Source organism: Cicer arietinum, chromosome 7 (assembly GCF_000331145.2).
Source record: "Cicer arietinum cultivar CDC Frontier isolate Library 1 chromosome 7, Cicar.CDCFrontier_v2.0, whole genome shotgun sequence".
Taxonomy (NCBI): domain Eukaryota; kingdom Viridiplantae; phylum Streptophyta; class Magnoliopsida; order Fabales; family Fabaceae; genus Cicer; species Cicer arietinum.
In genome coordinates this window covers 15,330,384-15,344,475 of record NC_021166.2, presented here as the reverse complement: position 1 = coordinate 15,344,475, position 14,092 = coordinate 15,330,384, and the positions used below count along the sequence as shown (strand labels likewise).

At 31.3% G+C, this 14,092-nt stretch overlaps 3 protein-coding genes across 4 annotated transcripts in view; all 3 read right to left on the bottom strand.

The window, feature by feature from the left end:
* Positions 1 to 1,919: 1,919 nt before the first annotated feature.
* LOC101495383 (uncharacterized) lies at positions 1,920 to 5,957 on the bottom strand. Of its 2 annotated transcripts, none has more exons than XM_073363403.1 (4): positions 5,776 to 5,957; positions 4,244 to 4,945; positions 3,466 to 3,900; positions 1,920 to 2,767 (listed from the first exon to the last, which is right to left on the bottom strand). In XM_073363403.1, exons 2-4 carry the CDS (start codon positions 4,941 to 4,943, stop codon positions 2,589 to 2,591), a joined length of 1,314 nt encoding a protein of 437 aa, XP_073219504.1. In that variant the 5' UTR covers positions 4,944 to 4,945; positions 5,776 to 5,957; the 3' UTR covers positions 1,920 to 2,588. The 2 variants fall into 2 exon arrangements, with proteins under 2 accessions (XP_073219504.1, XP_004509284.1); XM_004509227.4 differs by having other exon boundaries at positions 5,578 to 5,956.
* Positions 5,958 to 7,864: 1,907 nt separating this feature from the next.
* LOC101495054 (uncharacterized) lies at positions 7,865 to 8,227 on the bottom strand. Its single transcript, XM_004509226.4, has one exon. The coding sequence runs from the start codon at positions 8,225 to 8,227 to the stop codon at positions 7,865 to 7,867; it is 363 nt and encodes a 120-aa protein (XP_004509283.2).
* A 3,226-nt stretch (positions 8,228 to 11,453) lies between these two features.
* LOC101494728 (uncharacterized) overlaps positions 11,454 to 14,092 on the bottom strand; it is a 7,079-nt gene continuing 4,440 nt past the window's right edge. Inside the window, 7 exon segments of the mRNA XM_027336500.2 lie at positions 11,454 to 11,706; positions 12,556 to 12,732; positions 13,024 to 13,113; positions 13,197 to 13,262; positions 13,351 to 13,442; positions 13,552 to 13,624; positions 13,698 to 14,092. Of these exon segments, the coding sequence (XP_027192301.2) occupies positions 11,671 to 11,706; positions 12,556 to 12,732; positions 13,024 to 13,113; positions 13,197 to 13,262; positions 13,351 to 13,442; positions 13,552 to 13,624; positions 13,698 to 14,092 (929 nt within the window). The 3' untranslated portion in view covers positions 11,454 to 11,670.

Below are 14,092 nucleotides of genomic sequence, written 5' to 3'. Positions count from 1 at the left end.
TTCTGTAGAATCTATAATCATTCTTGAAGCATGAAGCTCAACTCTACTCATACCTAATTTCAAAAAGAGTAATAAATTTAATTAATAATAATATTATAAATCTATTCTTTAAAATAAAATTTTAATTATTACTAAAATAATTTTGTACATTTCGAAAATTTCTTATAAACTGATACTTTCGAATTTTTGAAATTCTCGAAATTGTATTACTTCGAAAATTTGAAAGTTTTGAAGCTGATATGTTTCGAATATTTCAAATTCATCAAAACTTTCGAAAGTTTTGATAAATTCAGGAAAATCTCATTTCGAAACTTTCAGATTTATCAAAAGTTTCGAAACTTTCATAAAATACTGGAAAATTACATTTCAAAACTTTCACATTTACCAAAAGTTTTGAAACTGTCTAAAATTTTTTAAAAATTAAGTTTCGAATGTTTAATGTTTAACAAAATTTTCGTATGGGTTTTCAGAATCCCACTTTATCAACTCAAAAGGAAATCTTTTTGCATCCCAATTAGTTTCAAAGTAGGTAGAGTTGGAAATTTTTATTTTGCACAAATAATTTTTGAGTAAGTGGTATTTTGTAACATATTCTACTTATTTGTTTTATTTTTATTTTTAAATATTGATGGTTGTTAGTTAGAATATTGTTTTTGCCGACATATTTGATCTCATCTACGACATAAAAGTATAGTAGCTCCCCAAAAGACAGAGAAGATTGTTCATATGAAGCTTCATAGTAGTGTTATTATTATACATGGATAGAATGAAATGAATATCAAATGACAAAATCATATACATATTTTTCTAACAATAAATTTAGCTTTGTTCTTCAACTTTTTCTAATAATATTTTTTTATTTAGAGAGCAACTAGTGTTAAATTAAAAATGTTAGTTGCAATTAAGACAACACTTATTTTATTTTGTCATTTTTAATTCTACTTTTCACTTTGTATTCTCTATTTTATGTCCTCGTCTAAATGTGTCAATTTAGATCAATTTCTTGCTCAATCATTTTAAAATTATAATTACATAACAATACGAGTAAAAAATGAACAGGGCTAATTTGATTATACGTAAGATAATTATATTTATTAAAATACTTTAAAGTTTTTTAATACTAAATATAATTTATGACTTTGTTTGTAGGTTGATCTTCACAATAGGTTTATTTGAAAGAAGAAAAAAAATTATTTTTAGTTTTATGCATCCTAACCACACGTTTAAGAGTGATTTTATTTTTTGGTTGAACATTTGAGAGAGTGGTGAATATTTCGTGATTAATATTTTTTTTTAAATAATGTGGTAATTAGAAAGATGTAAATTTTAACATATTATTGATTAACATGTTAATTTAACCGGATTATTTAGTCCATCATATAGTCCATGGTTAATATATTATTAACTTTATACTTATTACTATATTTTAATGCGTGAATATTTTTTATATAATATTTTTTTATTCTATTTTTTTATAATCTTTAATGAGTGAAATGTGATATAAACATTAAATTATAAATCGATTGATCAAATCTTTAAATATTTTTTAATGTTTTTAAATCTTATTTATTCATTAAAATTTTACTAAAATTGTAACATAATAATTCAATGGATAAAATATAACTCATGTAATAATTACTCAAAATAAACTCACTTAAAAAATAAAAATATTTTACAAACAAAATCAATAAATTATATTATTTTTAAAATTTTATTCATAATAATATTAATATGTCAAAGTCTAATTTAAATTCTAATTAAACATTTAAAGAGGTGCTTATATGTGATTAGTTGTGAATTTAAAGTACCTAAATAAGATGGGTATCGAGAGATATACTTCAGTTGTAAAAAATTGTATTTCAAATTTCAGTTAACTATGATGACCATATTTCTTTGCCTAAAAAGAAAACAACAATAGATTGCATAAGAAATAAGCCTTTTTCCCACTGGAATAAAACATAATGCCTAAAAATTTAATGAACAAAACAAAATTGATAAACCGTTAAAAGCTTCTCAATTTCCTATACGGAAACACAAAAGATGCATAAAAAATATATCAGCTTTCTTCAGTAACAGGATTTGCAAAACCCTCCCAAAAATGTAATTTGCTACGGCAGCACAACCAATACGTCATAAAGTATTACTACAATAAGCAACATTTTATTTCAAGCGCAAGCCGCATCCATGCTTGACAAACATGCATCATAGCTTGACCAAATTTCATTTATTAACAACACCAAGTATCAAATTTCTTCTGCTGTGTTAGAATGCTTGGAGAAGCAAGCATAAAGAATCTATACGTGATCTGTGAAATGTATCAGATGCCAAATACTTCTTCTGCTCACAAGAATCGGTAAGAAACTATAGGGTATTATCTTATCAACATGGACTGTACCATTTCACTAATCAACCATCTAGACTTGCAGTGGAAAAGCAAAGTAATTGTACTGAACCGCCAAATAAATTATGCACATAATACCGCAAAATTGTAATTGATCAAGTATGAGTCGTGTTAGCCACATAGTAGCTCGTAAAACTTTTATTCTCCTCTTCTACCATAACTAGGCAAAGTTAGTGTTGGTGGAATGTTAGTTGGCTCCGTCATTGTGTTCAGAAACCAAATCATGGTCTGCAGATGTTGATGCTTTACTTGATGGGAGATAAGACCATGCTATTGCTGCAGTACCAAGTACAATGGTAGTAGTGATAGAGCCCCAAATCCATCTCTGCCTCCTAGTCCTTCTTTGTCGCTCGCGCCGCGCCATCTCTAAACACGACAGCAAATGAAATAAATGAGAAAAAGTGGAGCAAAGCAAGCTAAAAAAACTAGGACATACATTTAGGAAGCAAACAAGGCACCAACAGACTACAGAATATCACTTGCGCAAACATGTCATAAGCAACAGCTGACTAAATATCCCTAGAGAATATGGGATAGACCCACTAAAAATTGGTTTAAATCATGATTAGGCATAACTTAACATAGATAGGTAAATGTTAAAATCCCAAATCTTGCATGCAAATAAACACTGCTCCTAAAAATGTGTTGACACATGAACCTAATACATAAACGTGAAGAACAGAAGGTAAAGAAATATGGAAGCCAAAAATAAAATACAAGTTAACACTTCAAAGACACTCTGAAAGTAAAGCACTTGCAGACAGTCAAAGTCCTTTATGCATACCTATCAATTATATTACATCACTAGTATTATTATTAAGTAAACATCAGGTAAAACTAAACAATAAAGATTAATGTTTTTTTGACAGCAATAAAGATAAATGATTGAAGGTATATAGTCTGTCATTTGGTCTATAATTGCGATAACACTGCATATAAGTATCAACTATCAACTTATGAGCTCATACTGTATAATCATAGATGTATTTATGACACATTGAAAACAACATAAATATATCCGGTTAAATCTCACGAAGATTAAATTTAATCCATATAAATCTCACCTACTGCCTCTTGGTTCCTCTGAGACATCTCCCTATTCATGGTCTCATAATAATGAAGACGTTCTAGTAGTCGAGAAATCTCAAAGTTCTTTACGTCTAATTGGGCTTCCATCTCTGCCTCCGCCTCAGCCCTAGCAGTTCCTCTACCAATGGTGTTTGATATGAACCTAGCAATGTAAACCTGCTGACATAGATCATCCACAGGATCAGAATTCAGCGTCCCACATTCTGCAATAGCAGTAAGATCTGCTGGCAAAACAATTCCAACAAGAGAGAACCCTTTTCTGATTCTCTCCCACTGGCTTTCCATGCTTTTAAGGGATTCTTCAACTTGCTTTCGCTTCTCTATCTCCATCAATAGACTCAACCTTATTGCACGCATTTCAGCTTCAAAATCATGTAGAGAACCTTGAGTCCCACTATCAGAAGAGAGTTCTACAGGGAAAAAAAATCCAAGTAAGATAATCTATGAGATGAAATATTCCAAAAGCATATACTGATCCTTTTTTACTTTCCTGTATGATAATTATATGAAATATGTATTGAAACTAATAAATCAACTTGTGGATATTCAGATTATTACTGCAACAACAATCATAAGTGATGACATAAAATATGAGAAAAATAAAAAATAAATTAAATCAACAAAACAAAAAGCTAATTGGTCTTAACATAACGCCCAATTAAAAACTCTACTGAAGAGCACAACCTTATGGTTGTCCACATGCACATGGTAATTTGCAAAGAACTAATTGACAGTTAACCCGGTTCAATTTACCTTCCCAAGCATCAAAAAACTCCCCACCATGGTTGCTAAATTTTGCAGTGCGTTCCGTGCCTGTATTATCCTCTCCATCCGTGTAACTTGTTAAACTCATAGAATCATGTAGATCAAAAAAGTCTTCACTCTCACCATCTCTTTCCATATTCAACGCCACTACCTTTTCCAAATGCATACCCTTAGGATCGCTACTACTTCCATTTTCTCTGTGTACATGCCCAGCATCACCACCGTTGCAGCTACTAAGTTTGGTATCTTGTAAACCGTTATCTTGCTCCTCCTTAACAGGTTCAGGATTCACGAAAGAGACTTGAAGGTCACCAGCTGAACTAGAAACCACAGTATCAGAGCTCTTACCAATAACATTTTCTTCATCATGAACCTCCTGCTTTGCCTGTACATTGGCCTCCGAGAAACTCTTGAGCAGCCGCGGCCCACGGCGTTTGTGATTGATGATGTACGGAGAAGGCGGAAACGACGAAGGCGAATCAGGAAGCGGCGTCACCTCAGGAGTGGCATAGAGTGACGGCTTTAATTGAGGTCGAGGAGGTGCCTTCTTTTTGGCTGGTTCAGTGCCCCTCCTCTCGAGCTTCTTCGAACTACGAACCGGAATTGAGGTCAAAGAAGATTTATTAACAGCCCTAGAAGCTCCGGGCTCTATTAACCTATCAAATGCTATAGCAGTAAACGTCGGCATGGCTGCATAAAAATAAAAAATAAAAATGAAACATAAATGTTAAAATAAAAATTGAATAAGAATCCTACTCGAAAACTAATTGAATGCAATTTTTTTATTCAATCATGCAAATCACTAATACAAGGGCAACAGTTAACCCATGATTGAATCTAATTTAAAATTGACAAGATCAAACATATTTTTTACTTGCCACACAAAAACAACACCTATCCAAAAAAATGCAAATTCAACAAAGATCAAACAAAACCAAAAAAATACCTAACCGAAAACAGAAGAATATTTCCACGATTCTAACCTAACGCCACCAAATCGTAAATTTCTGATTCATTCCGGAAAACTAAAACTAGATGCAAATCAATTAAAAAAAAATATTAATCACAACAAATTCAAATTCAAAATGTATCATATTATATTGTAGCCGAAACCTAAAACAGAATAAAATTCAAAATCGAAATCGCAATTTTCTGAACCTCAGCAGAACTCTCGCAGCAACGAAACAGAAAATAGAATCGAAATTAATACGACACTTTGCAATTTCGGATTTTTTATTTAATAAGAAACGGTGAAACATGATATAAAATAAGAAAATGTCAAAATAAATAAATAAATATATAAAATAAAGAAAGAAAGAAACCTTGCTTGAGGAAGAAGAATGAGAAAGAGATGATGATGATGATGATGAAGTGAAAATGACTAAGTTGTGAGAAAGAGAGAAAAGGAAGAAGGCTTCGTCTGCATCTTCGTATTAGTATTTGAATGTAGTAATAATAATGTTTAAAATTAAATTAATTAAAATTGTAATGTTTGTTTGTTAGCGACATAGTTCCCACACCTGAAGAAAGAAATCGAAACAAATATTTCAATCTTCGAAGCAATAACAGCAACAACTCTCTCTTTCTTTTCCTTTCTTTTCCTTTCTTTCCCCACCCTAATCTTTTTTTTTTTTTGGGAGGGGAATTTGGTGGCACCTTCTCCGCGTTTCTTTTAGGTTTGAGGCTAGAGAGTTAAGATATATTTTCTATTCTTAGATTTATTGCTGACCAAACATATTTTTATATTTTGAGTTGATTTTTCTTATGTGTGGCCCGTGGGCGTGCCACGAGCATGTATTTCTCGTGAATGGGCCCAGCCCGTGCCTCACCAGATGCGTCATTCATCGAAATAATATAGTTTTATAAGCTATTAGGGAGAAGGATATTATAATTGACTTTTTTTTTTAATGAATTTGAATTTGAATATCTGTCATGTGCAACTTATGCGTATATTAACTTTATTAAAAGATAAAAAAGTATATGTCCAAATGTTTTGAATTGGTTGGTGGCAAGTACTTAATACTTCATAGAAGAAAAAAAAGGAGTAGACCGAAGGTGCCTTAGGAAGAAAGGACACATAACAAAAATGATACGGAAGAGTCGTAAGGAGGTAGGGGGCAGCAGAATTGTACGGGTCTTCTATCTTCCGTCAATAATTATTCAATAATCATTCTACATAGTTTTTAACATATATTTTTTAATACCTATAATTCTTTAAAATTTAATTTAATTTAATTTAATTCATACAAAATCTACATAATTTAGTAAAATTTATTTGAATTTTAACTAATCATAAATAATATGTTATAAAAAGTGTGATGCTAAAATATCTTTTATTTTACGATTTGGATTGATTTGTGTTATCTATATAGTAAAATATTCTTTCAATTATAGTAAATGAGTTGTGTTATCTATATAGGAAATGGTGAACGGTACATATAGTGTCTCTCATAAAAAAACACTTTGGGTTGGATATCACTATCACAACCAAAATTTCCTTTTCTCAAAGAAGAAATAAATTCTAAAAGGTACTCTTATAATTTTTTTCTTCTTAAAGAACAGTTTTACTAAAAATACTACTTAATTTTTATTTTTTACTTCTTTATATTTCTTTCACAATTTGATTTGATTCACAGTATCTATAACTATGATATGATAAGTTTTTAATTTGGTGTGGCCTATTTTTAATTTCTAAATTACTCTTTTAACAGTTTTTCATCTAATACAATGACTGACTATATATTTACAATCAAGTTTATCCACAAATTATGTGTTTTTTTTCTAACAGTTTACCATGAACTAGCTTACAATTTTATTTTTATAAATTTGTGTGTGTATACTAAATTCTAATACATTATTTATAAATGTATTATTAGTAAATGTATAAATACATATATAATACATAAATAAATAAATAAATAAATAACGTAGTAAAATATAAACTCATATTAGTGCTATAAAGAAAAGAAGCATATAAACAAAATGAGAGTCTCGTTTGCACGAATCAATAATATAGTTAACTTCGTCTAATGATATTTTTTTGAAAGGTAACTTCGTCTAATGGTATCAAACATGTTTTAACAAACCAAAATAGGATAATAAAATGAAGCTTTTATTAGGGGGAAAATTAATCATTACAAAAAGCACATATTGTAATATAAAGGATTTAATTTATATTCTCTTTTTAATTAATTTATATTCTCTTTTTAATTAATTTCTATATTATCAATCGATCACAATCGTAAAATCATTAAATATGTTAGTTTTTTTTTATCATAACTATGTTTAAAGTTATAGCGATAAATAGTTGGGATGAGTTGCCAATGTAAATTTTTTTACAGTCGTCTCTAAAAATTCAAATGCTTTGCGCGAAATTTAAACTTATTATCCTATTTTAATTTTTTATATAAAATATTTATTTATTTTTATTAATCATGTATGTAAGTAAATATAATAATTGAAATGAAAAATTTTAATCATATCAAAACTACAATAAAATTATAGCAAAAATAGTTATACAATATCTATTTCTTGGATGTGAGAAACCAATACCAATTTCTTACACAAAAATAAAGGTTGAGTATTGAAAGAAATTAAAGCAAGCTATGATCACTTGTAATAGATAACTGGTTTATTGGAATTCAAATCCCACATGCCTCCTTCCTTGAGATACTCAAGATACCTTGCAAATTCAGGCTTAGCTGTTGTTTTCTTTTTCCTACGAAGATCCAAAAAGCTAAGAAGTGGGTGACTCTTCTTGCTACTATTATTACTAACTTTTTTTGTTTGGTTTCTTTGTAGGTTTATGTCACCAAAAGTTGAACCTAGAGCCACTTTTCTTGAAGAATTATTGGATGCCTTAGAAGGCAAGCTTGTGCTTCTCTTGAATTCTTCATTCAAAAGTGTTGTGGTTGTTGATTCTTTTCCTAATCTCTCATACCTTCCAGTCCCAAACCCTCTTCGAGTACTCATTGATCTAAACATGCTTGAATCCTAAACTCTTTTGTGTGAAAGATGAGATGAAGGGAAAAAGGGTTGATGAGGAGTTAACTTGGAATACAACAACATAATAGATGGCTTTATATATGCATCTACAAGGTCAAGTTTGGTTTGCTAGTTTTTTTTTATATATAAATATTCTATAATGTAGCATGTTTGAATGCTTGCTATAATAATAATAGCTTTGTGATTTCAAAACAGAACTAGTTGTGAGTGTTATGTTGACTTTTTCAACCCTCCCCACAAATTCTCTCAATAATTATATGGTACCTCGAAGGTACCATAAAAAAGATGGATCACTTTCTTTCTTTCTATTTATTTATTTATATAAATATGAAAATGACAATTATGTTTTTTTTATTGGTATGCTGATCTTCATTTTCTCAGTCAAACTTCCCCTTAGACTAAACAGCGTCTGCCTTATAATTAAGATTGTATTGCCTGCACATTTTGTACATTGAATCATTCAAATAAATTTCTGAGAGTGGACAAGATCAATTAGAATAATGATATATAATGTCTTAATGACTTGGTGTTACTTCTAATTGCAACTTTGTGAATATTCTAAACATCAATGACTTGTTCATTTTAAAGTCACTGTTTCATTTTTATCGAAATTCATGATGAACGTTTTAGATTGAACTAGTCAAAATTGAATCCATCTAAATTTGTTTAAGGAAAGGTGGGCTCATTTGTGAAGAATGAAGACAATCTCTTACTTCTACTATTTACAAAATTGAAATTGTTTTACTAACTACGGCTATTTTGACTTAGATTTCCTATAGTCAGGATACTCCTACATTCATATAGTCAATTGATTGCCTAAATGTTCCCTACATTTTGCAACAACTGTTTGTGTGACTGCAAACAATTCATTTGCATCAAATTTCCCTACCTCTTTTACTATATTGTTGGGTTTTATGTGTTGTACATATTTGACCACTTTGGAGTAGATGGGTAGATGCAAAATACAATATTTTAAATAAATAAAAGCTTGTGCAACAATGGAAACAAAGTGAGAACTAAAGGGTTGAATTTAAATGGTTAATGAATTTTAATTAAGAATAAATTGTTCAAAATACGAGCTAAAATAATTATTAATTAAATTTTATTTCTTTCCATTGAATTATCTATTGCTAAATCGAAGAGTTAAAGCCAAACAAATAAAGTTTGAGTATTTTTTTTCAAATCTCCAAATCAACACCCGCATCAAGACTTACTACTAATGTCCTATAAGAACCGGTCATTACTGTCAAATATTATTTCCATCAAGTTATGTTTCAAAGATGTTACAACGAGCAATAGTTTTTTTTATTTAATTGCAGTTTTCCTTTATTTTTTATTAATTTGTGTAAATGGTTTTTTTATTTTAAAATCTAACAACTTTAATTCCTCTCTTAAATGTTTTAGCTAAAAATTAATGATTTGATATATTTTAAATGATACACCATATGAAGCTATACTATAGAATCAATTAGATGTATAATAGTTTACATGTTATTAATTAAATTACAAAAATAAATAATTTGATAAGTTGAAACTAAAGTTTTTTATAAAAAATTATTTCAATTTTATGATAATTGATCGTTCAAAATTATCGTATCATATAGCACATCATTTAAAATATATCAAATCACTATTTTTTTTACTTAAATTCAGAGGAATTGACCAAAAATGTCGAATTTTTAAATAAAAAGATTAATTCCATGAATTGATGAAAATAAGGGACTAAAACTAAAGTTATTATTTTATTTTAAACAATGAGCACTAGTCAACCCTGCATTATTTCGCCGAGAATATATTAAATCTACTTACAATGTATCATGATCGTATTTTGAAAGGGGACTTCTGAAAATTAGTATGTTTTGATAATATCGAACTAAATCACCAAATGACATGTCATCTATGAGTAAGTTTGACCATATTGTAACACCACTAAATTTTTAAGTTTTATATTTTTGTTGTGTTTTAAAATAATTATATTTATTTATTAAACTATAAAAAAGAATACTAGTTTCTTCTCTTTGCAGCATTGTCTCTTCGCCATTCTTCACTGTCTCCCTCCGTCATTTTTCACTAAGAATCGAAGACGAAAAGTTCATTAATAATCAAAAACCAATCTAGAAACAACAGTGCGGCGATGACGACGTGTGGTCGACGACATCAAGACGATCGTGACGTAAATACAAACATATTAGAGTGAGACGAAGGAGAAATCTTCTCGCAAAAATAGTAAATAGTTCTTCTCATAACGGTAGAAGGACAGAAGTAGAGCTATATTTTTTTTATGGTAGAACGCGAAAGAAACTGAAAGAGTTATAAACTTTTATGATAATTTAAGAGGGCTAAATTGAAAATATAAATAAAACCCTCCAGTGCCTTCCCCGTGATCCATTGAATAACCAAATTGATATCAACCTAGTACCTTGACTGCATCCATGAACAGAGATTGGTAGAGACCAAAAAAGCACCAGGGGACATATCCAAGTAATTGTCTCTTACAAACACCACAAGTTGGCATACTCATGCGCTTTATATACTTTATGCCAATCGAATAAAGGTTTCCAGATAACCTCCTGAATGTTATATACTAATAACCAGTGTCCACTCAAAGGTGCATTATAAAAGATAGGGAACCCAACTTGATATACACGGAATGACCCATCATAACAAAATTCCATTCTGAAATGAGTAACTCGGTCTAGAGTCAGGTTTTTCTCAAGGTAAGCAGTGATCTCTTGGAGTTTAGGGGCCCTTTTGCACTTCTTAAGCGACCTATCTGGTGTCCAATACATCACTCCAAATAAGAGAGTAACATAAAAGTTATGTTTTCGTGCAATTTTAAGCTGTACACTATCTCGTATCAACTAACTTATGACCTAGCTTATTTCTTATTTTTGTCCAATGGATGATCTCGTATTGTTCAAGAGTAGTTAGCCCCTTGTTAGTTTATGATAATGAGTTATTAAACATAAAAGCTAGCAGAAGTATGTAGCACCATTCACCCAGCAGTCAGTTAACATCTCAATTCAGCAACTAACCTTGTGGTAGGATAAACATCAGTCAAAGGAATGGTCGACTAAACTAAACCGTTACATCAACAAACATGACAATTTCGTGCAGAGTGGTGGTTTTTCTTTATCCTAAAAAATTTCATTAATAGTCTTCAGTAATTGAAATGCAAGCCGAGTCTAATATATATTTTTCTATCTATTTACTTGAATTTCTTAATTTCTTGCTTCATGTGGGATGAATAATTTCTTACAATAAATATTAAGAAATATTATTACAGAAGGTGGGCTATGATAAAATAATTACTGAGGTAATTGACTGCGGGATTGCCGCATCCACAAGGAAGAGAACTACTAACTAGCAGCATACAAAGGGGGCAAGGTTCAGAAACAGAACAGAGTGTACTATCTTTCTTCGGAGTTGAATTTGTTCCAAGCTTCCTGAAAAAAAAAATTTGCAGAAATGAGAGGCAGATGAAAATGGTTAATAAATAAATGCCAGATATTCAACAACACTGTTTTATCATCAGATGAAATGGTTACTGATTACCGATGCAATTTGGATACATAGTCAAACTAGATTAGTGCACACAAAAATGAGTGGTGCTTTTATCTATTAAATGAGTCTGAATGCAGGGAATGTGTACGCACCAAGGTATTATAATACTTAATCTGCCTCATATTCCCACAATATATTTATAATTAGGATTTAGAAGTTCTCTTCATATTTTTTACTTGAGTTTAATGTAATAATTTTTAGTCAACGTTCCTAGTTTTGTTGATATTTCAAAGTTAATTATAGTAATGGATCAATATCAAGGTAGATAAGTACCAATTTCTATGAGTATGCAAGTTTATGTCCAGGTATGATTCGTCTTAAATATACACGTTGCATAGATATTCTAATATTCTAGTACCTAAACCATATCTATTTTCATAAATCATACCTAAAAGTGATAATGAAAAGACCAACTTGACTAGTATAAGAAGGAAGAGAAAAACTGCAGATGAGTGAACATTTATTAACATTAACATGCAAGCTTGGGTAGGAGGTTTAGAAAAAGGAAGATTAGCATGTGTCTACGAGCTTGGTGCTTGTGTGTCTGCATAGTTTTATATCCTAATACAATATGTTCATGATGATGTGCATGCACACCTGATAGATTTCAAGGTTCTGTAAAAGCATTATGGTTTGCTTTGCTCCGGCAAAACTTATTCATCTCTAATATAACATAATACCACAGCCACATTGCATATGCAAATAGGTGAAAGATGGCACGCCAAACAAACCTTTAAGAGATCAAAGACTTTTTCACATATGTATTTGTGTTGAATACTTGCTCCACGTTGCTGTAATTTGTCAGGATGAACGCAAAGGGTGGCCTTCCTGTAAGCTTTCTTTACAGCAGCAGAAGTAATGACCTCCGTCAGTGGGATTGGCTGCCACCCACTATCATGCCCAAGGATCTGACAAAGTAGACAAATCAGAAAATAAGCCATGTATCATATCAGTCTTCAGTTAACCGCTACTCAGAATAAGAACCGACAAAGGTCTCAAACAGGAAAAAATAAAAAGGGGCGATAGTGTCATGAATATCAGGATCAAGCAACCAATTGACAGATTCATCTGTTCAAGACTCTGCTTACTAGACCTTGATAAATGCCACTCCCAATATGTGAGCATAAGATGTTGGGGGTAAGGGAAGAGAGGAAAAGCATACGCAAATTATTTCAGAATTCCAGCATAAGAACACCTACATATTGCAAGGTTGAAAGCAATGCACGCAGATTTCCTTCTTTTCCACTTGACCACCTCTTGACTTCAGTATCTAAAGTCTCCGCTAATCTCTGCTAAGAGAAACAGACTCAATAATTAATGAAACACGAACAACAATTCAGGACCATCGAAGAACAAATGTATAGATAGTTACACTTCTCTCAGCTTGCTCCTTTTGGGCTATAAGGTCACGCATGTTCTTTTCTTCCAAAGCTTTAGCCTAATATTTTCATAAAACTCATGGTCATGATCATTTTATTATAAGTACAACTTACATTCCATTAATATAGCAAGATTGGAGATCTTACCGCACGGTCGGCTGTTCGACGATACCTCTCCAGTCTAGCTCTATATCTCTGAGCTGATTCACCTTCTTCTGATCTCTCAGAAAAAGAGGAAGCTTAAAGCAAAGACAATATCTGATTAGTACTGTATCAAGTGGATGCAGTATAACATTCATCAACATCATCAGTTTATAAAGTACAGCAGGGATGTTACACATCACATACCACCATAAGCTGAATATGGATATCTGGCCCCAGTGGCAGAGCTGAAGTTATGAAACTGTGGATCTGGCATATCCTGCAATTCGACTATATAAATTTAATATGCAATTATACAATTTAATTACTTGCAGATTTAAGAGGGTACTTACTGAGGATGAGGAGCCCTGTCTTCCATCATTTCTGGAAGAAACGCCAAATTTATCAGATACAGATCTCTCTAATCGTTCTCTGGACCCAAATACAGCTCTCTCAACCTTTACTTTTTCCATTGCACGCTCCCGTGCCTCTGCAGTTGCTCTTTCTACAGCAGCACGTTCTGCCTTCAATCTGGCTTCAGCAGTTGCCTTATCAGCATATGATTTGTCTCTAGCCTCAGCGCACGCCTTTTCAAGTCTTTCCCTGGCCTCAGCCAGTGCTCTTTGTCGAGCTTCAGCTGTTGCTCTATCAAATGCAGCCCTTTCTGCTCTTTCGCGAGCTTCAGCATATGCTCTATCACGAGCCTCAAAAGTTGCTCTATCAACAGCTGTCCTATCTTTTTCTCTTT